This window comes from Saccoglossus kowalevskii, chromosome 2, assembly GCF_978046115.1.
Source record: "Saccoglossus kowalevskii chromosome 2, keSacKowa6.1, whole genome shotgun sequence".
Taxonomy (NCBI): domain Eukaryota; kingdom Metazoa; phylum Hemichordata; class Enteropneusta; family Harrimaniidae; genus Saccoglossus; species Saccoglossus kowalevskii.
Genome location: NC_140642.1, coordinates 42,150,745 through 42,177,439, shown reverse-complemented (window position 1 = coordinate 42,177,439; position 26,695 = coordinate 42,150,745). Strand labels below are relative to the sequence as shown.

Sequence of the window (26,695 nt, the reverse complement as noted above, 5' to 3'; positions counted from 1 at the left end):
AGGTCCTGGGTCTTTATGTAGTTTGCATAATCGCGAGGTTTGTCGTCTCGTGGAACGCGTGATGACCCTTTCCCCTTTCGTACACAGCCGTGAATCATACGCCAGTCACTGGGATAGGATGAAGGGAGACGGCAATATGGCGGCTCCATTGGCCTGCATCGAAGACGACGTGGAACAAGGTGAACTGAACAACGATGAGTGGCAAGATTTCCATGACTTCCGTACATCTACCGATGTTTTAAATTCAAATGAACAGTCACCGAACTATTTTGATCACGCCAAGGAAGAAATCAGCGTTGATAATTTCGAGGAAATGCGTTCGTTTTCAATCGAAGATCTTGTCAACAATTTCGACGAGAATCTAGCCAAATGTTTTCGTAATTACAACGAGAAGACAGAGGAAATCGCTCCTGTTCAAATTGTGACACAAGAAGAGATAATGAAAAACTCGCAGTAAGTATTATGTTTTTTTACACAGAAATTTTAATACAGTAATTAAACATGATAAATTAGGACGTGGGTCGAGTGTCGCGTCACAATAATACTAGCAATACTGCAATCAAATGCTTGTCTGATGATGAGACGTCAAGCCACCCGTGACGTAACAATACCGTATATTTTTTATTTCACAAATTAATGAAAGTAACGTTTTCTACAATTCTTGAGTATAAAGGCTTTGAATTACTTGTATATATTGTAACGAAATAGATGCGGGAGACGCCCCATTTTAATGTTTCATTTATTATTCGAGACACGATGAATTGTATCTAGATACTGCTATGTTATTGGTTAGAAATGTTCATATGTAAGTAGTCAGTCAACTGTCGTGGGATTCTATGCCTGTATTACTTGAATATTTAATCACCTTGGGGCCACTTTGGGTTTCCTATAAAACGGTTGAAAAGTGTACTTTGATGATGCAAGTTGAATTTTGGCATTCTTCTTTATATTTCGAAAAAGAAATATTTACTATTAGTTTGTTTAGGTTTCATAATTGTATAAAAATAACAACTAACATGAGCATATGTATGTAGTTCTTATTTTTGTTTAAAATGAGTGAATAAAATAATATTATTTGCCTATTTACACTTGTGCCTAATTTTCTGCTTAGATTAGTCATGAACATTTTATTTTGCAACTTGTGATGTAATTTTCAATTGAATCACCACTGTGTCTGTCTGTCTGTTTGAAAATATCTAAATAAGACTCACACCTTTTTCCTGCAAAAATAGTAATAGTACTTAAAATTAAGTACTTCTTAAATTACATATACCTTTTCCTTAACTAATTCACTCTAATTTCCTGTCTGCAAAAAAATCATTATTATCGCCATCCACCATGTTAAATAAATGGTAATTATGTCTAATACAAAAAATAATGTGTTTACCGGTAATATACATTTCTGTTTCTATCTTAAGCTGGAAGTATTGTAAATGTGAAAGAGTTGACCCATACATCATGTATTCCACTTAAAAAATGTGTATGATGGGTTGGCAACAATTGTCAGATTAATTTTAATTAAAAAATATTACAAAATAAAGTTATACCTGCTTAAGGTGGAGACCTTATTTTTTATTTAAATGTTACCCGAAATATTATTGTAGTTGGCATTTTAGTATCTGTACATGTATGTATATATTTTGCCCTTTACAATGTATAACTAACCGGTAGTAAAGAATAGTATTACCAGTAATTATTTGTGAAATTAAATGTAAATAATGTCTCTATATAGAAAGAAAACAACATCTTATTTATGTATTAAGTTGTATCACAAGTGTTGTGAGTCAGTGAAATTTCAAAGGTCACAGCGATTTTTGGGAAATTTTACCTTGACAACTGCTACTACATCATCAAATCTTGAAAAGTCTTAACAGTAAATTAAATGATTTGCAGTAATCTCTGATATCTGAACAGCCAAATTGTAGTTTTGACAATAAAAATTAAACAAAATTTGACCGTTCAAAATTTCCAAGAAGTATTCAGTAACAGAAAATTTATTTTTAATTTTATTTTCAATGTTGAGTGGCTTGCAAGTGATCTGTGACTGTTTTATGAGTGCATGCTGTTTGAGGAGCATGATCACTCCACTCGCCTATCACTCTGACCAATCAGGACTCACTGAAGCTTATTATTACTCATAATTCAGACCATTTCAGTAAAGAATTTAATAGCAGAGCTCTTCTTTAATCACTGTGCTACTGAGTTCAGGAGACCCATTATATTGGTTTTCCAGCTCTTTTCAGTGGTCACCATTACTATATTACTGTATTTGTTTTATTAGATGTACATCTGTGATAGAAGTGCATATAAACAAAAAATCACATTTAGATACTGAATCATTGAAATAAAAACCCTTCACTAGTCACCAATGGAAACACTTTTGTAACTTACTCATGCTCTACTAATAGAGCAAATACACTATATTTAGTTTTGTAGACGAAAACTAACTTTGCAGTCCAACTACTAAATGTATGCTGATAATAAAAAAAGCAACTTCCTTTGTCTGGGGTAGAGTTTTCTATATTATTCGCATCTCAATCTAACACGCCAGACTTTCTTCAGAGTTCAGAGAAAATGACAACAGAAAGCAATAATTAATAATCAAGCACAAGGATTGATGATATTTAAACACACACAAAATATGTACCGTGTATGAAAGATTGCCAAAAATTTAAACTTAGTAAAGTAAAACTCTGAGGCAGAAAGATGTGATGTTGCTGGGATGGTGGAAAAGGCAAAGTCTACAATAGAACCCTCTAGGCTAAGTGGGAAAGGACATGGTGCAACATTGGAAGGGTGGGATCACCAAACATTTTTGTTATCATTTGGAATAAGTATATTAAATTTTTATTTTCATCTGTTTTCTAATATTATCTTTCTAATATTTGACATACCGTAGTCCTGTGAATTGCAAGTGAGACGTATATTGTTATTGTGAACGTTGAGGTAGCAACGGTTGTAAAACGTATTAAAAATTAATCTGTGTTTTAGGCATTCTACCAGCAATAGATTGTCAGTAGTAATATGGTAGTAGTTAGAAAACAAAGGCACTGGTATTCATAACTTATGATTGGTAGTCCCAAGTTCAAATCCCACCTTTGGCTGAACACCGAAAATCGTCACCCATGCCTTGGGTGAGTGTACCACACACTCAATGGGAAGGCCAATTCCACTGGCCAAGATTTATTCACTAAAGAATGTGACTTTGGGAGAACCTTGGTAAAGTCAGCTAGTGTGTGTGTGTGCAGTGTGTGCTAGTGTAATTGCCATTTGATGGCGAGATGGCTGCACAATTACTCATGTAGTCCCAAATACATCAATGGGAATAGTTCCAAACATGAATATTGCTTCTGTGGCAAAAATGTACCATGTGTCAGCACTAGCATTTGCAATTTGTGCATAAAAAGGAAAAGCCAACAGAGACAACAGTGACTGGCACAAAAACATTTAAAAATAAATAAAATATAAAAAAAAGAAAAGAGGAAACAAAGACACATAATGAGAGACCTAAATGCCATCATTATATAGCAATGAACATCCTGTATAATTCCGGGTCATTCATGTGAAAAAAGTTATATAAAAAGTGGCATTTTGAATAGTAAGAATAGTGAATTAAGCATTGAAATGATGTGTAATTTATTAAAATTTCATACTTAGTATCTTGTCTAAATCACAGTTTAATTTTTAACACTTTTATCCACTACCTTAAAGTGTTCAACAACCAAGTGTCTTGGTTTTTGTGATGAATTATCAATGTTTCAAGATACATTTGCTCATTATATAATATACAGACTGTCACATTTCTGGCATCTAGTGACGTATATAAGGTTATGTGTTAAACATCTCATGTGATCTATGATGAATAATGATTTATTGGTGCAGATACATACCACTCATCAAAATTAAGACCTAATTACTTTAGGGTGGAAATCTATGCATATTATTTGACTTATTTATTTGCATAAATGAGTTCATGTGACCTCATTATAATGAATAACTGTAATATTTCTAGAATGCTACAGATAAAAGAAATGCAACCGGTGCTATAATGAAAGCATCATAAAAAAATGTAGCTTATGTTTCAGATGACCATATATGGTTATGTGGTCTTATTAATATGCAGAATTGTAATATCTTAAGTACTTTTGACAATAAAGACATGCATTGAATACTATAATGATGTTGTCTGACAAGACATGAAATATCAAATCATTGTACATATATATGGTAATGATTTCATTTAACATTTATAATTGTTATATCGTAATCCACTGGGAACCACTCAGATCACTGCTTGTAATTAGATTTTTAAATAAACACATACATGTACATGCTTAAATTTAAATGAGAAAGTTGGGTAAATCAAACTTGCTAAATTCATATAAAATTGAAAGATGCCACTGTAACATATGCTTTATATTAAGCCATACTTTTATGTTTTGCTAATGTTTGATGAAGGGTTAGCTAAAGTCCAAACATAGTCAGGATATTGGTCACTGATTAGTGGGGACCCAGCCATGGGTGTCCAGTGAACAGTTAGTGAAAACCTGGCCATGGGTGACTGGTGAAGTGCTGACGAGAGTCCAGACATTGGTTACGGTGAAGGGCTAGCAAAGATCAAGCTGAATATTTTTGTAATTTTTGGTAAAAAGTGATATTTTTGACTTTCTGTTGAAAACCACAAGACCATTTGCTTTATTAATATTGGTACACATATAGGTACTACAGGTAGACCTCTCTCAGATTTGTTCATTTCATAATGATATATTCAATTCTCTAATTGTGATGAATTTTTTGGTAAAAAGTGATATTTTTGACTTTTAAATCTGTTCCTAGAATCATTTCATTTATTGTAACTGTAGAAATACATGTTTGTGTATAATTCCATGGCAGACATAAATGATTGCTATCAGAGTTTTGTATCAATCCAAGCTGTATTACATGCAAACTACTTTGCTTTTACAATACATGTTCCAGTTGACTTAGAAAGCTTTGATGTTTGCATATACATGTACATTTGTATAAATAGAACTTAAATACAGAAAGTAGTTGTCAACAAACGTTATGTACATTGGATACTATGCACATCTGACACCTGTTTACATATTCCATTTTAATATTTAATATGTGAGATACATGTGTATCATATCAAGTTTGTATCATTCATTATTTGCAGTGCTTTACATTTAACCTGCTCTATTTTGTGTTATAGAATATGGCAACAAGTAACAGGGAAGTATGGCAATGTTATGCCACTAGACTGGAAAAAATCACATGCAAGAAAGCTACAAATGCCAGTGCTTAATCTTAATGACAATAAGGTAATTTAAATTTGTGTCAAGGTTGGGAAAAATGTTTTAAAAGTGTGCTGGTTCTGGGAACAGTTAAATATGTTTAAGAAATGATGTGGTGATGATGATGCATGTTTGTTCTCAACAAACAATTGAAATAAAACTGTGATTCAGATCTATTTTCTTTTGACCATATCCAGTAGTTCATAATGTTCTGAACTAGTCACAGATGAATGAGAATCCAGTAGTTGATAATGTTCTGAATTAGTTACGGATGAATGAGAATCCAGTAGTTGATAATGTTCTGAACTAGTCACAGATGAATGAGAATCTGCTTTTATGTAATGTTTAATTCCTTCATTATGTACTTACTTTTTGTGGAAGTTTGTGGAACTAGAAAATATTTGCTTAGTTTTATTAGTCCCCTCTCAATTTGGACTTATGGATTGAACTCTGTGTGTAAATCTCTGTGACCTATATTTTAGACATGCCTGGACCAATTACATTCAAACTTCACACATACATCATACATCATACATAATATTATACATATGCACATCAATTTGTTTCACGATCTGATTCAAGATGGCCGAATGGCGGCCATTTTTGTGCTGAAAAGTCATCAAAATCAAGCATTTATGGATGGATTTTGTTCAAACTTGGTACATACATTAGGCATTATGGGTTTCTGATGCACATCATTTTATTTTTCAGATTGGATTTAAAATGACTGACTGGCGGCCATTTTGACTGATTATGTTCAAATTTTATTTATTCACTATACATCATGACATATATATGACATATATATATGATGGATATATTAGTTTGACTATCTGATTCAAAACGGCCAAATGGCGGCCGTTTATAGATATATACATGTATTCAAAATGGCTGATTTTGTTAGTCCCCGTTCGGATGCAGTCCGAAAACGGGAACTTATGTTTTGCCCTGTGTGCGTCCGTCCGTCCGTCCGTTCGTGCGTCCGTGCGTCCGTGATCACCTGTATCTCGAACATGCATGGACCGATTGAGTTCAAACTTCACTCATACATCACACATTATATGGGACATATGCACATGCATTTTTTTCATGATCCGATTAACGATAGCCGAATAGCGGCCATTTTAAGGCCGAAAATGCATCAAAATCGCACATTTTCACCATTCCGGACCCGGATCTCAGTTATGCATGGACGGATTTTGTTCAAATTTGGTACATACATTAAACATAATAGGACCTTGATGCACGTCATTTTTTTTTTTGGATCGGGTTCGAAATGGCCGACTGGCGGCCATTTTGTTTTAAAGAATTCAGTTCTGGATCCGTATCTGAGACATGCTTGGATTGATCGAGTTCAAACTTCACACACACAAGGTACATCATGTCACAAATATGTATGTGCATTTGTTTCATGATCTCATTAACGATAGCCAAATGGCGGCCGCTTTAAGGCCGAAAATGCATTGAAATTGCACATTTTCACCATTCCGGACCCGGATCTCAGTTATGCATGGACGGATTTCATTCAAATTTGGTACATACATTAAACATAATAGGAACTTGATGCACGTCATTTTTTTTTTCGGATCAAGTTCGAAATAGCCGACTGGCGGCCATTTTGTTTTAAAGAATTCAGTTCTGGATCCGTATCCGAGACATGTCTGGATTGATCAAGTTCAAACTTCACACACACAAGGTACATCATGTCACAAATATGTATGTGTATTTGTTTCATGATCTCATTAACGATAGCCAAATGGCGGCCGCTTTAAGGCCGAAAATGCATTGAAATCGCACATTTTCACCATTCCGAACCCGGATCTCAGTTATGCATGGACGGATTTCTTTCAAACTTGGTACATACATTAAACATAATAGGACCTTGATGCACGTCATTTTTTTTTTTGGATCGGGTTCGAAATGGCCGACTGGCGGCCATTTTGTTTTAAAGATTTCATTTCTGGATCCGTATCTGAGACATGCTTGGATTGATCGAGTTCAAACTTCACACACACAAGGTACATCATGTCACAAATATGTATGTGCATTTGTTTCATGATCTCATTAACGATAGCCAAATGGCGGCCGCTTTAAGGCTGAAAATGCATTGAAATCGCACATTTTCACCATTCCGGACCCGGATCTCAGTTATGCATGGACGGATTTCATTCAAATTTGGTACATACATTAAACATAATAGGACCTTGATGCACGTCATTTTTTTTTCGGATCAAGTTCGAAATAGCCGACTGGCGGCCATTTTGTTTTAAAGAATTCAGTTCTAGATCCGTATCCGAGACATGTCTGGATTGATCAAGTTCAAACTTCACACACACAAGGTACATCATGTCACAAATATGTATGTGTATTTGTTTCATGATCTCATTAATGATAGCCAAATGGCGGCCGCTTTAAGGCCGAAAATGCATTGAAATCGCACATTTTCACCATTCCGGACCCGGATCTCAGTTATGCATGGACGGATTTCATTCAAACTTGGTACATACATTAAACATAATAGGACCTTGATGCACGTCATTTTTTTTTTCGGATCAAGTTCGAAATAGCCGACTGGCGGCCATTTTGTTTTAAAGAATTCAGTTCTGGATCCGTATCCGAGACATGCTTGGATTGATCGAGTTCAAACTTCACACACACAAGGTACATCATGTCACAAATATGTATGTGCATTTGTTTCATGATCTCATTAACGATAGCCAAATGGCGGCCGCTTTAAGGCCGAAAATGCATTGAAATCGCACATTTTCACCATTCCGGACCCGTATCTCAGTTATGCATGGATGGATTTTGTTCAAATTTGGTACATACATTAAACATAATAGGACCTTGATGCACGTCTTTTTTTTTTTTCGGATCAAGTTCGAAATGGCCGACTAGCGGCCATTTTGTTAAAGAATTCAGTTCTGGATCCGTATCCAAGACATGTCTGGATTGATCAAGTTCAAACTTCACACACACATGGTACATCATGTCACAAATAGATATGTGCCTTTGTTTCATGATCTGCTTAACAATAGCGAAATGATGGCCATTTTAAGGCCGAAAATGCATCAAAATCACGTATTTTCACAGTCATGCATGGATGGATTTTGTTCAGATTTAGCACAATGTGTTGTACATATGCAGGTGCATTTCGGTCATGATCTGCTTTGAATGTATATGTCACTCAAATATGAACGGAACGGGGACGTGTCATTGACAATGACTTGTTTTAATTAATGCTGTTCCAGAGCAATATCTCTCAATATGGACAAGTACTTGTTTGATGATCAGATACAAATGTCAATCATTTTAATGTTAAACAATCATCATAATCGTATTCCTGACATGGCTATATTCCAGCTATATTACTATAAACAAAACTATATATCTTAAAGCGAACCTAAATGCGGGCTTAATTTATAGTTGTGTATATTCTAAACTGTATTCGAAATAAAATTGCAGTGGTTTAATTTTGTTTTAATTATAACTGTAGCTTGGATAGGCATTTGAAGTGCTTGCAGTTAAACACCATGGAGGCCATTCATGGAGGGGAATAAATAACGAACGAACATATTTAACATCCGGGTACTTTTCAAAGCTATGACGTTTTAGTATCTGATCAAATTCGTATACGCCATTGTACATAGCTGTTCATGCTGCCAAGCATTGTGTACTACTAGTATAAACTCAACTTGTATATGCACAATGTGCTTTTTAAAACTTGGGTTAAAGCCTTATGCGTATTCTAAGAGTGAAAGTCCAATTGCGTTAAAGTACCGTACTTCCCCGATCGTAAGCCCCTCCCGAGTATGAAGCCATCCCTATATTTTTACTTGGTATTTATCGAGTTGAGATCATTCACGATTATAAGCCCAGAGTGTTTTTACTGGGCGTCGACGATATTCTTTAAAATATGCGTGTAAAAGGTGTGTTTCATTTCATAATAATTGTGATTGGCTTGGTGGTTTGGTTCATGCTTTTAGTTTTATTAGAAAACTCGCATTAATTGCTGAGTGCATGGCGAACGTACATAACGTGGTTCGCATCCTTTCTATTCTTCATTTTCTCAGGATGAACATCGATGTTGCAATTCTGGAGTAATCCAAATTTCTTTGAGTAGTAGCTTTCGAAAAGCCAAAAATGTGATGGTTAAGTCGTGTACCTGGTTATTGGGCATGGTTTACTTTGAGACTATCATGAAAGGCCTAGGGTTTGAACGATGTGACATGTTGGCGACCGTGAAAGGTGTTTAAATTCTTCCTCCACACTCAGTTTACCCACGGTTACTATTAACCGTCGTTTATATTTCGGAAATTGCGAATCGCCAGTTTTTAGGGAAAATATCATTGTTTTTTCGTTGCAATCAGTGCTACAGATCGTATTTTAACATTGCGGTAATTCATTTCCGCATTGCGTTAAAAATCATCGTAATAATCGGAAAATTTCATCATTACGACACATCATTTTGATTGGTTAATGAAAGACATGACCTGTTATGTCAAAGGAAGTTGTTCCAGGTCAAATCGTGCTGAAAAATCTCATGGTGGAAAATTGCTTTGCGTCGAGAGTTTGCATACGATCAAAAACATACCAAAACGAAGATAAAGATAAATGCCTTCGTCCACTGTTTCCTCACAGACCCTACCCATTATTTCACTGTAAATTCAGATGGTATGTAAATCGTATTGTAATAAAATGTGTGTGTTTTTTATGAACATGTTTGTTTCTTCATTGTAAGTGTCGTTCAAATCAATGACGCATTTTTTTATCAAAAATAAGTATTATTTTCCCGAGCCCGGCGTGGTGAACGAATATTTTTTTTTTGATAATTTTTCGTTGTTTGCAGATGGTTACAGTGTTTAACCCCAAAACAAAATCATTTTTTCTGAGTTGGTCCTCGAGTACAAGCTCATCCCTTACTTTTCCTTTACGTGTTCATGCCTCCGGGCTTATGATCAGGGAAGTACGGTATACTGTGAAAATTCAGATCAGTCCAGTGTGAGTGATGAGAGTATATCATCGACGATGCCCCTTGTTCGGATGATAATTTTATTTCAAATTACACAGAAGTCTGTTTACAATCTGCTTGGTGTACCTGTGACACTTGTCCCATGATTTGCCAGTGCAGCCTCGTGAATACATGACGAAAATGTTTCCACCACCACCCTACGAACTCAAGATTGCATACTCCAGCATCCATACTTTGAATAATTTGCACACCGCACAGTGCAGTACTGGAAACGGCATTTATTAGACAGTTAAACAAAAAACAAAACAAAATGCCTGTCGCGATCAATCGCACATCCATAATGTTTGTATGTTGATACGCTTGTTAATAACATTAACGTAAAAGTCGAAACAACCTAGACTAGAAGTCAATTCACCAGTCCAGCCAACTATGGCTCCCTAAGTTGCTTATATTTTATCAGATACAATTTCGTCATCATGCTTTGTTACCTTACCTGTTTATACCTTATGAGGGCGTTTTTTTACGGCAAGATGGTGCAAACGGAAGTCCTTCGCAAGTTTATGGTTTCTCATATTTAAATCATCATAACTCTGAAGATAATCATTTTTTTTTTATTTTTTTTTTTAAATTTATAATCAATATACATAACTTGATAAATACAAACACCAAAATAGGCTCCCCTTTAAATTTGATAACTAACGGGGACTGTGCCATGCATGGCTTGTTAATTAACTTATTTGCATAATAATTTATAATTGACTCCCATGTGCGAAGCACATAATGGGAGTCTTTGCAGTTAGTATGTCTGTATGTGTGTGTATGTGTGTCCGACTGTTCCACTGCTATCTCAAGAACCATACATTGGTTTTTGATGAAACTTGGTGCATAGATGCTCTGGGCCAATGTGCAGATTTGATTAGGTTTTGGTAAAAATCCATGCTCGTTAATTACCTAATTTGCATGATAATTAGCTAATTTTTAGCTGTTCTATGACTGTTCCACTGATATCTAAACAACCACTCATTGGATTTTGATGAAACTTTGTACATAGATGCTCTGAACTAATGCTAGGTTTTGATTAGTTTTTGGTAATAATCCGTGGATATTAATTACCTAATTTGCATAATGATTAGTCAATTTTCGGTTTTTCCACTGATATCTCATGTACTAATTATCACATTTCAATGAAACTTGGAACATAGATGTCATATGACACTGCACAGACCTGATAGTTTTTATGGTAATATCAGAACATATAATTAACTAATTTGCATAATTAATTAATTTTCAGCTTTTGATATAAGTAGTGAGCATTACATTTCAATGAAACTTGGTACTTACATACTCAAGGACTATGGAGAGATTGATTGTTTCAGATAAATATTTGTGCATATTAATCAGCTAATTTGCATAATTAGTTAATTTTCAGCTTTTCCACAGGTATCTCAAGTGCTAATAATCGCATTTCAATAAAACTTGGTACATAGATCCTTTAGGACTATGCAGAGACCTGATTAGTTTTAGGCTAAATAATTGTGCATATTAATCACCTAATTTGCATAATTAACCAATTTCCAACTTTCACACTATCTCAGGTACTAATCATCACATATCAATGAATGTTTGTACATGGATGCTGTAGAACAATAGACAGACCTCGATAATTGTGGGTTAAAATCTGTACATATTAATTAACTAATTTGCATAATTAACCAATTTTAAGCTTTCACACTGATATCTAAAGTACTAATTATTCCATTTTAATGAAACTTAGTACAAAGATGCTCTAGGACAATGTACAAACCTAATTAGTTTGGAATAAAAATCTGTTCATATTAATTCCCTAATTAGCATAATAATTCATAATTTTTTGGTTCTAATCACATTTCAATTAAACTTGGTACATAGATTTTCTGTTACATTGAGCAGACCTCATTAGTTTTACACTAAAATCTATTCATATTAATTTTCTGATTTGCATAATTAGTTTTCAGCTAAGTAATTCCGAATTATATTTAATGTGTTACAATACTCTCAGCACATGGGAGTTCTTTCTAAGCTTTCTTTGATTTTTTGGTTTTAATCACATTCAATTAAACTCCATACATAGATTTCTGTGACAGTACTTAATTGAATGAATCTTGGGACTTATATACACATAATGTGACGATCTAATTACTTTTGGGTTTATATACATCCATAATAATAACCTAATTTGCGTAATAATTTATCTTTTAGCTTTCCACTAATTTGTCTTTTTGTTTGTCGAATCAGACTCAAAATGGCCGCCTGGCAGCCATTTTGTTTTCAAAATAGTGAATGCAGTTTTTGAGCCATATTTTTGACATGCTCTTACATGTTCAAATTTTATATACTTCTCAAACTTGAGAACTTTGGACAACTTTGAGAGCAGATGTTGTTACGTGATATCTTCTAGCATTCTTGAAAAGTTCGTTTTGTCTATCTTTGTTTTCATTAACTTTGTATCTCTTATCTATCTCTTATCGTATCTCTTAGTATAGCTGACTAAGATGTGTTATGACAACACATTCGCACATATTGCGATTTCTACCCAGTTATGCACAACTTGGGTGATGTTTGCTATATACTACTGTCTTTCTGTCATAAATAATGGAGTCTTGACCAAGGCCGGTGTGCCATGAGACTTATTGTAATGTATTGTTTCTTTCATTATGTCCAGGACCGAGAAGAAAGTAATTTAGATATGCCTGATGATGGTGAACTGGCACAGCAGTTAGATATGCATTCACTCATTGTATCCAGCATTAATCATGAGCCAATATTCACAGCTGATGAAGTTATTGAGGAAATTGATGAAATATTTCAGGTAATTTCTGACTCCACTTGTCATCATGCTTGGTTGCTATCTTAATCAGTTGGGAGTTTGTTGACTTACCGTTAAAATCCTATTATAAACCGCATACCTAATAATAACCGCACCCCCGATTTCGGCTTCAGTGTTAAAGAGTTCTCAACAAAAATTGAAAATGTGAAAAGTACCTATCACTTAACCGCACCCCCAATTCAACAAGACCGTGACCGACTTTGTTTCAACGAGCTGGTACATTGTTCCTAATCCTATTCATTTGTTTCGACAACGTGCCTAAAAATATTCACACCTCTTTATTGTTCAGTAGTGTTAGGATGTCAAACACGCAGTGAAACGGCTTTTGTCTTGTGACAACTTTTGTCAATACTCCTTATAAATACGTCCATGCGTCGCAAGTTTTCGACAATGAGCTGTTCTCACCGAAAAACTGTTAAATTCTTTTTCAATGCTCAGTTTATCTTTCAAAAACAACTAATTTCTTGATTTAAAAAAAAAGTCATGTCGTTTTCCCATGGAAATCAAAGCCAAAAGATCGCACTACATTATCGGTAAATCGCTTCCGTGTTTCGTTCACCATGAAGTCGGTGACCTGTCATTAACATATTTAAATGAACTAAGGTAATTTGAACACGTGGGCACCATCCATCATTTTGATTGGTTAATTAGCGACTTGACCTACCCGGTCAAGTAATGTCTCGTGTGCGTTCAAACTACATGGCGGATGTCGCATCGATCGTTTACATGTGACCGAAATAATTCGCTTACGGTGAAACTAAGTTGAATTTTACTTGCATTGGATAACAATTCAACGAATTTATTTTTCGTGCGTTGTTATAATCACTACTGAGTAATAATCAACAATTTCAACAGTTCGAAAACAAGTAAGTTATTCACTTGTGAGCCGAAGCATGGCCGGATTGCGTTACCGTACCCACGGTACCGTACTTTTTTAGTGCCGTACCATGATCATTTTCTACTAAGCAATGCATTAATGTTTGTTTTTATTTGAAATTCCTGTCAGAATATACTTTCCGTTACGAAGAAAATAAAAAAAAATGCATATTACATTAAATATACCGAGTATTTTTTTTCATGTGAACAGTTTTTTTGTGACTTGAGGCTTATCACTCTTCCCTGACATCTAAATTGGAGTTACGCTTATATTCAAAAGATTGTACGTGTATTTTACGTGTTTTGTGCGAGTGATGTGGGAAAAAAATGACCACGCCCATTTAGTGATTGCAATATGTCCCTAATATAAACCGCACACCGAACTTGAGCTGTTGATCCCAATTTTTTATTTGATACATTGTAATATAAACCGCGGTTTATATTAGGATTTTAACGGTACATCTTTCTTAGTTATTTTGTGTCCCTTATAGTCTGTAAAAACAAGTAATACATGGCCATAACTCACAGTGAGTTACCAGTTTTGAATAATCAGTTCCTGAAAACTGAATTGTTAGAATACAGTACTCATTTCGCCGAACCTCCCGCCCGCTTCCGGATTTCGATCGCTTTTTTTTCGCTCGCTTTGTTCAATTCGACCGCGCAATTTCCGCTTTTTTTTCGACCGCGCAAATCCGGAAGTATCCGCTCGCGCAATCGCTCGCTCGCTCGCTCGCTCGCTCGCCTGACAGCGCAACCGCCCGCATTTACAGTTCATTACCTACTGTTTCATGTACAAGTGTATCATTTTTGTTTTTATGATGTTAAAATAAGAATAAATACAATCAGAAATTTATAGAACGACCGTTGAAAAAAATACGGTGGATCACACGGCCATATAAAATTGGTAATAGTACATACGCGTAGTAATAATGTCCATCATAAACAAGATCGAATCAAACATGTGAAATCAAATACGACACTGACACAGACACAACTAATATGAAATAAAACCATTCTATTTTTGGTGGAGAGCGAAAAATGTCTACTGTAGAGTACGGTATTCGTTGAGTAACCGTGTGTAGGGTGACGGTTGTCATGCACGCATGGTTTGGGTTTAACACGGGTCAAGTTGTAGTTATGTTAAAATCCGTGGCACCTATAACAATTGAAGAATATCTGCAGGAATAGTAAGACTGTGAAAAAAACGACTGATCGATTGTTATAGAATGACCGTAGTGTACAATTTGTCAAACAAATACAATACTTGCAAATGTAATGTCGGCCAGCGCCCATCTTACTTGTCCGAAGTTGTCGAAGCCGACATCACTGGAGATCGCGTTTTTTAACTAGGCGGCTGGCAAGCGGACTAACACGTTACAAAAACCTGTTGAATTACAATTATGGTTTTTATGTTTGCGCCCAATGTCTCGTTATAAAATAAAGGATTCAAATTTTGCAGGGTATTCCGTTTTTTGCGAACTCGGGGCGAAATACTTTCATGAGCTGTACGTAGTTCACTTACAGCCAAAACAAAGTCAGCTTGGACATTAAGTTGTGAGACGCGACAAAACAAACGCTGCCAGTGATTGATTACGTGAATAAAAGAACAAAATAAACGCAATCAAAGGCGCCGACCACACGCTTTGGAAATAAATAGAACGCGTTGCTAAGAGGAATCGCACCTGCATCTCGACGACGTCTCCGGTCATGAGCAGGGTTTGCCGCGTCTTCGAAAAATTGAAAGTTAAAAAGGAATCAGTGTCGGGGAACCATTCACAATGTTTGCATGAAAAATCCCACGCGAAAGCGTTTTTTTTTCTGTTACAAACACTATGATACCTGAATCCCGATTAATTCATAAATATGAATCGGTCAATTTCCTGCAATCCTTCAAGATTAAATTTGCCTCCGAAAATCTTTCTAACGATGACCTGGAAGATTGCCATGATTGAGTGCCACCATTTCTGTTCTAAGATTTATTCAGTATAATAATACAAATGTTCACCCCAACAGAGGTGGACATACAGTTTTAGCGACCCGAAGAGCTCATTGTCAACCGAGGCGAAGCACTACGATAAAGACTTTCCGTTCCCAATAAATAATAATAATAACAAAAAAAAAAAACTTCTCGTTCCCGACATTATGAAATTCTTTCGTTTTGGGGGAAAAACCCTGAAAAAAAACCTGATTTTGACAAGATAATTTAGAAATTGATATTAAGAATAATTCATAACGAAATGTATTCCATATGTACCCATAATTTTTTTTCATAATTACTGATTACACACGAATATTACAGAAAAAAATAATTTGCTATATTATCTATATTTGTGCCTTTTATTTGTCTTGAATCGTGACTGAAAGGAGCTGGATGAAATTACAAACTATGTAGTGTGTTCGACAACTCATGTATGAACAACAATTTTAATAAATATGATTTTACTTGGTAAAATTACTGTATTTTTCTACATAAAAACAAAATAATTTCACAATGTCTTTATTATCATAGCGTTGTTGGTAAAAGTTGAAAATGATACATCCACGTGAACCTGCTTATATGAGATCGAAGGAGTCTCTGTTTTCAACAGCCGTATACATCTAAAACTGCGTCATCGCTAAGTTTCCTTGGTGGACCACGAGCTCTGTTCCTTGTTTGCACGTTATCATGTTCACACAATCGCAGACATTATTTGTAAGGGTGCTCTTTGAAATGGCACATTTTCTCGATGTTTTAGCGAGTACTCCGCGGGTATATGGCTTGTTCTCACATCAGCATAATTTTTCTCGAATTCACTCATCGCTTTCCCACATGCACTTCTCGTTCTTTGCTGCTAGCTTTTTTGCACTCTAATATGTTGTTGTTTTTGTCTTTCTAAACATCGAGTTTATTTTTGACATTCAACGAGATCGCTTGAATTTTGAATTTGATGACGGTTCGAATTTATCCACTTTTACAGTGATCAACATTGCGTTCGAGTAGAGTTACTAGTAATTACAAGCCTGATTTACATTTTTCTTGCGGTGTTTTTCGTCAATGTATTAAATATAAGTGCTTTGGGAAATAACAAAATTATATTGCGCGAGTAAAAGAGTTTGGTGAGACTGTCACAACATACTAAAACAGATGTTTTATTTATTTCCAACGCGCGTGGTCGGCGCCTCTGATTGCGTTTATTTTGTATTTTTGTTTTCAAAATGTATCACTGGCTGCGTTTGTTTTGTTTTCCTCAACAAATTAACTGTTCCGAGATCTCTTTCATTTTTCGTCCGGCTGCTGCCAATCCAATAATTCGTCGTCGCATGTAATCAGACAAGCGATTAATCGTCACAGTCATTATACTAGTAGTTTAAGTCCAATTGATTTGTAGAAATTCAGCTATGCGTTAATTATATGTGCAGTTTTGTTTTGCGCACCCAGACACGATCAAAAGTTAACCAATAGATTTTCTGAACTACAGCATTCGTATTACTTGTGCAAATTGAGTAAGAGTCATAGTGTGAGTTGCGTTCGCAAATAACAAAGTGTCAAATTATTTTGAGCGCCGTTCGGAATAAATTTAGTCAAAATCACACAGAAACACACACACACAACACACAAATACTAGTACTCAATAATATCGCGATTGACCAGTCATATAGCTGCTTGAACTACACACACAAGGACGTAAATATGTAAATACAGGTCACAGTTCGACTTGCGTAGCAAACGTTACAATGTGTCAAGTGATTTGAAGGCGTCTTTTTTCCAAAACAGAGAAGCAATAGGCGTTGTATTTTGAATCGTCATTAAAACCTAAATTTATTACGAATAAAAATTTAAGTTTATACATACAATGTACGATCATTGTTACTCCAGCGGTCGGTTGGCAAGCGGACGGTGTTTCTGAAGCCAGTCATAGCAGGAGCGAGCGAGCGAACAAAAGCGAACGCGAGCGAGCGGAAAAAAAGCGGTCGGTTTCCGGTCGGAAAGCAGCGAGCGGTCGGAAATTAAGCGATAAGCGGTCGGAAAAAAAGCGATAAAAGCGGGAGGTTGGGCGGAATGAGTACTGTACATTAAATTCCATGTTCATTACAAAGATTGTTTTTCCAGATAAGATCGATATATAGAACATCACAACATCTGGTGCTTATCCAGAATGATATTTTCTAAAATTATTACATAGAAAATCATATGATTCATACATTGTCCTAAGAACAGGCCACATGCCTGTAGTTACGCTCATGTCATGAGTAAAATATAAAGTATAGTCACTGGTACGATGAGTTGTAATCTTAAGCTGTGATGATTGATTTTCATGCCAAATTACCGTAAAAACTCGATTAATTCGCGGTAGTAAAAATAATTATTTTTTCAAGTCCACGAATTAATAGCGTAAAAACGGAAATTATTGGTTTTTGGTGCGCGAATTAAAAGAGTACTTTTAGATCGATTCAAAAAGGAGCTGTTTTCATAAATTTATTAGTGATTTGTTTTGTTTTCCAATGAACACGATTACAGGACGTTTTTTTAGTGCAGAGAAGTCGGGCAGAGAACACGCACTGCGTCAAGGACCACGCACTTGAAATGAAACAGTGAAATGGCAAAGGTCACACAAACAAACACAAACACAAACAAACAATGAACATGTGGCTACAAAGTAGCCGTCTAGCTGCACTGCCTTGATGTATTTTTCTAGGCATCGCTCGGGCGATGTTATGGCAGATATTGCGAAGCCCATCTTGTCTGGAAAAATAACCATGCGTTGATAAAAATGATCTCAAAAAATGCTTAGGAAAAATAATGTTTCGCGTTGACCAAATATAATCATGCAAAGTATAAATTCAAAGTGTTTCAATACATTGGTGAGAGGTCGCATTTTACGTGAACAAGAACATGCACTAAGAAAGAAAAGCAAGCCAAAGTCAAAACAGGGTGCATCACGGACATGACACAACACACGCTGCGACAACTGAGTGATCAGCGACATCATTTTGGGACGCAATTTAACTTCAAGTACTTCTTTGCGAAACTTGTTGCGCGGCGATGCTGACATCAAGTGTGTGTTGACCGAAGTTTGACCCCAAGTCACGCACTGAACTGGCGCGTATCTATATCAACCTTTTTCTTTCGTGCCCGCGCGTCAATCTAGTAAAATTGTTATTATATCCGAATTGAAGGTACTGTAATTACACAACTTGTATGCAACTCTGTACTGGCTTTGAATATATCAACGTCGTTTACTTAGTGCACTGCTTTTCTCATTACGCAAATTTGTTTACAATATTGTACCGGCTCTGAATATTTCAACTTCGTAATGTATTGCTTTCATGATAATTAGTTTTTTTTTTAACCACGCGTTTGAATTACGTGCGGCATTGAGCAATGACCTCCAGAGTTCATGCACTTATATTTAAATTCGGGCCACCCAGCTTGACGCAAATCAATATAGTTACTTGTCATTTGTTCAAAAAATCTTTCAACTCTCACAAATACCATGGATGCGAAGAGGTAACTGGGGATTAAATGAAAAGGAACGTCTTTCTTGGACAAAAAATACGTCAGTACAATAGATTTCATTTATAGAACGTACATGACCGCTTAACTCTGTATTTTTTACCGAATTCGGTATAATGAAAATGTGACACGAGGTCAATCGCCCGACCAATCAAAAACGTCAATTTACGCACCGTAGGGCGGTTCACTTAAATGACGTAATAGAATAATGGCGGACACATGGTCGAGGCAACCCTGTGGACCAGCGACGAAAAAGCCCTGTACTAAGCTTTCCATCACGGAAATTCGTAATCGATGTGCTAACCGATGGATAATAATCTTGCCTAACATCTGTAGTGTCGTGGGGGAATGATTTTTTTCAGGTCAAATCTTTACCGAACCTAAACTGCTTGCTAACTGAAAGGCTGTGATGACGGACATCATCTGCGATTGCAGCTACACCAAGTACTGATAACATAAAAACTCAAACAAAATGTATATTTTTAATGTCTTCATGCAATATATTCTGAGTTACCCACTTTCTTCTGGCCCGCGAATTAATAGGATACAATTTTAAACATGTTTTTGAACGCCGCGAATTAAAAGGATACATTCAAAAATTAGCGTTCGAAAATAAAATGGATGCGCGAACTAATAGAGACCGCGAATTAATCGAGTTTTTACGGTATATATAACAAATTTAGAGTGTGAACCTGAAAGGAATGTCATGAATTAATAATTAGCTTTTAAAAATTAACAAGACATGAAATGTCACAGTCCCCATTATTTGATTATAAAGTAGTGCAATGTGCAAGGAACATCTGCAAACAGGTGAATGAATATGTAATCTATGTGGGTACAACTCATCATAAAGTGATTTCCCATAATCTAGTTTTGTACTGACAACTAAAAACTTCCATTGACGCATGTTCAGAATCTCAGTCAGAATACACAAGTGCAACAAAACTATTTGTCATACATGTATACTTGCTCAAGAAACTGCATTCATAAATCTGAGTGAACCTTGATGTACATGACTTTGTTAATCAGGTCTTAGTATATTACCAGGACATGGGTTTGTTTCAACATCACCACTGGGCATCAGAATCATTCTCATGTTGTCAAATACAATTTGTTATTAACACAGTAAGGTTTAATAGTCCCCGTTGGGACGCAGTTCGAAAACGGGGACTTTTGTTTTGACCTCCGTGTGTCTGTGCACAATCAAACTTCACACATACATTATACATGATATTATACATATGCACGTCAATTTGTTTCACGATCTTATTTAAGATGGCCGAATGGCGGCCATTTTTGTGCTAAAAATCATCAAAATCAATTTCCCAGCTGTTTATAGATGGATTTTGTTCAAACCTTGTATATACGTTGGACATTATAGGACCTTGATGCACAACATGTTGTGTTACGATCTGATTTAAGATGGCCGAATGGCGTCCATTTTTGTGCTGAAAAATCCTAAAAATCCAGCATTTCTCGGCTGTTTACAGATGGATTTTGTTCAAACTTTGTATATACATTAGACATTATGGGCCCTTCATGCAAATAATTTTGTAAAATTCAAAATGGCCGGCTGGCGGCCATTTTGTTTTAATGAATGTGGTTCTCGTGCCATATCTCTGACTTGTTTTGACTGATTATGTTCAAATTTTAAATATTCATTATACATCATGTCATAGATAAACAGATATATTGGTTCGACGATCATATTCAAAATGGCCGAATGGTGGTCATTTTTGTGCTAAAAAATCAATTATCAAGCATTTCTGGCATTTATGGATGGATTTCAGTCAAACTTGTTACATACATTAGACATTACTGGTTCCTGATGCACGTCATTTTATTTGTCAGATTGGATTCAAAATGGCTGACTGGCGGCCATTTTGTTTTAATGATTGGGCTTCTAGAGCCATGTCTCTTAAATGCTTTGACTGATTATGTTCAAATTTTATATATTCGTTATAAATCATGTTATTTATATACATGTATTCAAAATGGTTGATTTTGAATGCTGTTCCAGAGCAATATCTCTCAATATAGACAAGTACTTGTTTGATGATCAGATACAAATGTCAATCATTTTAATGTTAAAAAATCATATTTCTGACATGGTTATATTCCAGCTATATTACTATAAACAAAACTATATACAAATGTATCTTAAATTTGATAACTAACAGGGACTGTGCCATGCATGGCTTGTTATTTAAAATGTACATAGAACAACATCTGTTAATTTAAACAATTGTAAAAGCTATGTTTTCAGAGCAAGTACATGTAATAATTAAGAAAAACAGTAGCAATAAAGGTTGGTCTGCTCATAACCTTCAATGGAGAAGTAACAATAATTGTTTGAAGTCTTTTTAGTGCAGTGATATTATTACATTTCAATCATTATTAATGGTATAAAATACAGTAAACCATTTAATTTTCACTTCTAGATATATTCAGGATTTTATGAAATTTGTGTACAACATTTCAATAAAGTCCCTGACAACTCCATGTTGTAGGAACCCAGAAAAAATTGCCTTGCGAAATTGAAGCAGTTCACAGCACCATTGTGAAAAATACAAAAAAAATACAGTAGAACGTCGATTATCCGTACAGTTAGAGGGACATGCTTTTTGTTCGGTTATGCAAACAGTTGGGATATGCGATCTGGGTGGGGTCAAATTTACAGGCTCACATACACACAAATTCTAACGTACACATGACTGTAATGAAATCAAACAATAGCACATGGGAGTATGTCATTTTTATTTAATCAGTTGCAATTTTAAAAAGTAACACATTGTAATAAAAATGTTGCACACAGGAATGTTAAAAAATGTTTCAAAGTGTCCGTAAAATGTAGCCATAATAATAATAATAATAAAGCGATAATAAAGCAATAAACATTAATGTTGTCTTATCTATACTGTGTATTAACACGAAAACAGTTCAGAGTTTTTAGCTCCGCTGTCGACTTTGTCGAGCAGAGCTTATCATATGAGTGATTGTCCGTCGTCGTCGTCCATGTCAATGTTTTACTTTTTCGACTTCTTCTTGAAAACTACAAGCCTAAATGCTTTGATACTTGGTGTATATGTACCTTGGGTAGACCTCTCTTAGGTTTGTTCATTTCATGTTGATATCTTTAATTCTCTAATTTTGGTGAATATTTTTGTCATTTTTGGTAAAAACTGATATTTTCGACTTCTTGTTAAAAACCGCAAGTGCAATTGCTTTGATATTACATCTATAGGTACTACATGTGGACCTCTCTCAGATTTGTTAATTTTGTAATGATATCTTTAATTCTTTAATTTTGGTGAATATTTTTGTCATTTTTGATAAAAACTGATATTTTCGACTTCTTGTTAAAAACCGCAAGTGCAATTGCTTTGATATTACATATATAGGTACTACATGTGGACCTCTCTCAGATTTGTTCATTTTGTAATGATATCTTTAATTCTCTAATTTTGGTGAATATTTTTGTCATTTTTTGGTGAAAAGTGATATTTTCGACTTCTTGTTAAAAACCGCAAGTCCGATTGCTTTGATATTACATATATAGGTACTACATGTGGACCTCTCTCAGATTTGTTCATTTTGTGATGATATCTTCAATTCTCTAATTTTGGTGAATATTTTTGTCATTTTTGGTAAAAAGTGATATTTTTGACTTCTTGTTAAAAACCGCAAGTCCGATTGCTTTGATATTACATATATAGGTACTACATGTAGACCTCTCTCAGATTTGTTTGTTTTGTGATGATATCTTCAATTCTCTATTTATTTTGGTGAATATTTTTGTAATTTTTGGTAAAAAGTGATATTTTCGACTTCTTGTTAAAAACTGTAAGTCTGATTGCTTTGATACTATTCATATTGTTCATTTTCTAATGATGTCTTCAGTTCTTTAATTGAAATGTGCATTGCTAACAGCGGAGCTATCTCAGCCAATAGGCTGCTTGTTTATACAAGTTCTGGACTAGTAGAAGCATGGTTGATTCACAGTCAGCCTGGAAAACACTGTATAAACATGTTGGCTCCTTCACTGTGTGATGGAACTGGTACACAAGGTTCGTTTTCTTTGTCGTCGTCATCACTGATTTCTGTTATTGAGTACAGTTTACAATTTCCTCTTATGCCAACATCTGAAACCCGGGATTTGCTTCATCAGTGTTCAGCCACTGTTCAATCTCTTCGCGGTCCGCTGGTGGAAGTCTGTCGGTGTTCGTGCCGGGTTCTGTGTCACTTTCAACAATAGCACATTCGTCAGTGACATTTAGCTTCAATTTATGCCATGCATTGCGCAATGATTGTTTGCTGAGTTCATAGCAGGTATCTTTGAGAGTCACGCTTTTCACGCATTCAAGGATTGAGACATCCTCTGTATTATCCACGATCAATTTTTGTAACATTTTCCCCTTACAACGGCGTTTTGTGACATGCCTTGATCCATTGGTTGTAACAATGGTATCGTATTTAGTGGTAGAAACATACACTTAATCATGCCATCCCGACTTTGTAGTTCATCTAAACTGGGATGTGACGGCGCATTGTCAATGAGGAGAAGAGCTTTTTCCGGTTGTTGTTTCTGTTGTAGATGACGTTTTACAGCTGGAACAAAATCACCATGAAATCACCTTGAAAACAGTTCACCACTCATCCATGCAATGCTTTGGTTGAGATAATGGATAGTCAAATTTTCCATGTTAACATGTTTAAAACATCGAGGGTTGCGTGATTTGCCGATTACCACTGGTGGTAGTCGATGTGTTTCAGCAGCATTAGCACATCCCATTATCATAACACGGTCTTTACTGACTTTGTAACCTGGTGCTGATTTCTCCATATCCGCTGCAAGAGTTTTTCTTGGAAGCAGTTTCCAATAAAGTCCGGACTCATCGGCATTATAGGTTTGTTCGGTTGTGTAGTTTACTGATGACATCCTGAAACTTTTGTATAAACTGCTCTCCTTCAGCTTGGTTAGAAGACAGTTTTTCACCTTAAATGGAAATCTGTCGAATACCATGTCGCTGTTGAAAGTTTTTCAGCCAACCAGTACTGCCTTTAAAATCAGATTGTTTGCCATTCAGTTGTCTGTCGAACCATTTCACCTTCTCCGTGATAATTTGCCCGGAAAGTGGCGTTCCTTTGCTTCTTTCTTGGGAAAACCAAGTGAAGATGGATTTCTCTAAACGGTCATCATTGGCTGTTTTCATTATCTGTCATTTCAGTCCTACACTTGAATCCATTTGTTTTGACTTCTTGATATCGGATATCGTCGATTTATCAACACATTACTCGATAGATAGTTTGCTTGCGGTTTCGCCACGTTCTAGTCGATTTATAATTGACAGCTTCATGTCCAAATCAAGCACGCTATGTTTGCGTTAAACTGGGGGTAGCCATGCCAACGCTAGATAAAAGACGCTGATAAAGTAAACAAGTGAAAGGTTGCTTCGTATTTGCTGTGTATAGATCGGCTCGATGTTACCAGATTGCTCGTGGATTTTCGAATGATAAACTGCCGCATGATGTCCCAATTTTATTGGATTCAGCAAAGCGTTTAACACCTAGAATGATTGACAGAATAAATTGTTGTAAAACCCAGCTTGGCTATCGGACATAAACACTTCAACGCTGTCAACCATCAAACGGCCCGCCGACTGTGGTCATTGGTTGCCGTTGTCTGCTGATAAACCATCAAAGAGGCACACCAAAGTTAGGTCGTTTCGTCACTTTTTCACAGTACTATTAAACTGGCGTCGCTTCTGTGGCAAGACATCCCATAAGTCATTTTCCAAAAAGGATGTGGCTTCTGATACTGGACATTAAAATTAAAAATCGAAAAAAAACATGGGATCGGCTCATGGCCGCATTTCTTTGACGGCAATGGAACCCCGTACAGTTTTCCCCAGGAAACTTATCTGAACTGCAGTGGAGAAGACATTTGATGAAGTTTGTGTTTTTAGGACACTTTTTATTTACAGTGGGACACTGGTATGGCTTAATAGGCTTGTCTAAATTTAGGAAATTATTGGATACTGTAAATCCTTTCATTGTTTGCCCAGACACTGTAAACAATGAACGTACACGTGAAAGACGTCGGATTACATGTTGATAATAGCTTTATTGAAAGTGTTGCACCAGGAAATCACCCACTACGACTGTTATATTTATTGTTCACAGTTTACTTTTGTATTATACAAAACACAGCCTGACATGTATACAAACTTTGGGGGACACACAGTAGGTTCGGATAACTGAACATTTCGGATAATTGACGTTCGGATAATCGACGTTCTGCTGTAGTTTAAAATGAGTATAGTCAAAGACATACACATATGGGTTCATAAAGGGGAACCGCTCAATCCCATGGATTGCACCAAAGAATCATGGGACACTATTGTTAATGTTGTTTACAATGTTAATCTATCTTTTGTTATCCATTGTTATTTTAATCCAGAAAGTAAATTTGTTGTGGGATTAGACTTAACTGGGAGGTGCCCCTTTAAGACATGTGTACCAATCTGAATGGTTCTAGAGATTAGTATCACAAGATTTTACTCTCCGTGATTCAATATCAGTCCAATTATTAGAAGAAAAACAGAAACTATTTCTTTAGTATAAATTCTAGTAACTGAAATGCAGGATTGAAAAAGAACAAGACAGTACGCAAGATTGATAAACCTTGAGCGAGCACTCCTGAAATTTCAGATCATTGGTACCATGTTTTTAGATACATTCAATGACCTGATACATAAAACCACATTTTTTATTGCTCAATCACTTGACCCTGTATGGCACAAGATCGCAAGCTTCTATCATAAAATTGGGTTATTTATTTGATGCAACGAAACATGCATTCGCAGCAGACGGAAATTCGTTTGAGATGTTACTGGATTTTTGTATTTAGTTTTCCATTACAAACAGCATCATCACTTAGTAAGCTGAGATTGTGCATCGGGATACTGACTGCATAAATGCACAGTGTAGTGCCATCAGAAGACCGATTGTTTGAGAATATTTTGCACCATTACGTCATTTCAAATATTATATTAATTCACAGACAACAAAATAAAGATTTTCAATAACATACAAGTTTTCCTGCAGTTGATGATTGTATGGCAATTACATGGCTACATTTTTTACTCCCGTGTGCGAAGCACAAAAAGGGAGTCTTTGCAGTTAGTGTGTCT

At 35.7% G+C, this 26,695-nt stretch overlaps 1 protein-coding gene across 1 annotated transcript in view; it reads left to right on the top strand.

The window, feature by feature from the left end:
- The first annotated feature begins 77 nt into the window (after positions 1 to 77).
- The window catches only part of LOC102809163 (fasciculation and elongation protein zeta-2-like), a 45,544-nt gene continuing 18,926 nt past the window's right edge, over positions 78 to 26,695 (top strand). Inside the window, exons 1-3 of the mRNA XM_085495710.1 lie at positions 78 to 453; positions 5,213 to 5,321; positions 12,968 to 13,114. Of these exons, the coding sequence (XP_085351836.1) occupies positions 119 to 453; positions 5,213 to 5,321; positions 12,968 to 13,114 (591 nt within the window). The 5' untranslated portion in view covers positions 78 to 118. The remainder of the gene's footprint in view (positions 454 to 5,212; positions 5,322 to 12,967; positions 13,115 to 26,695) is intronic.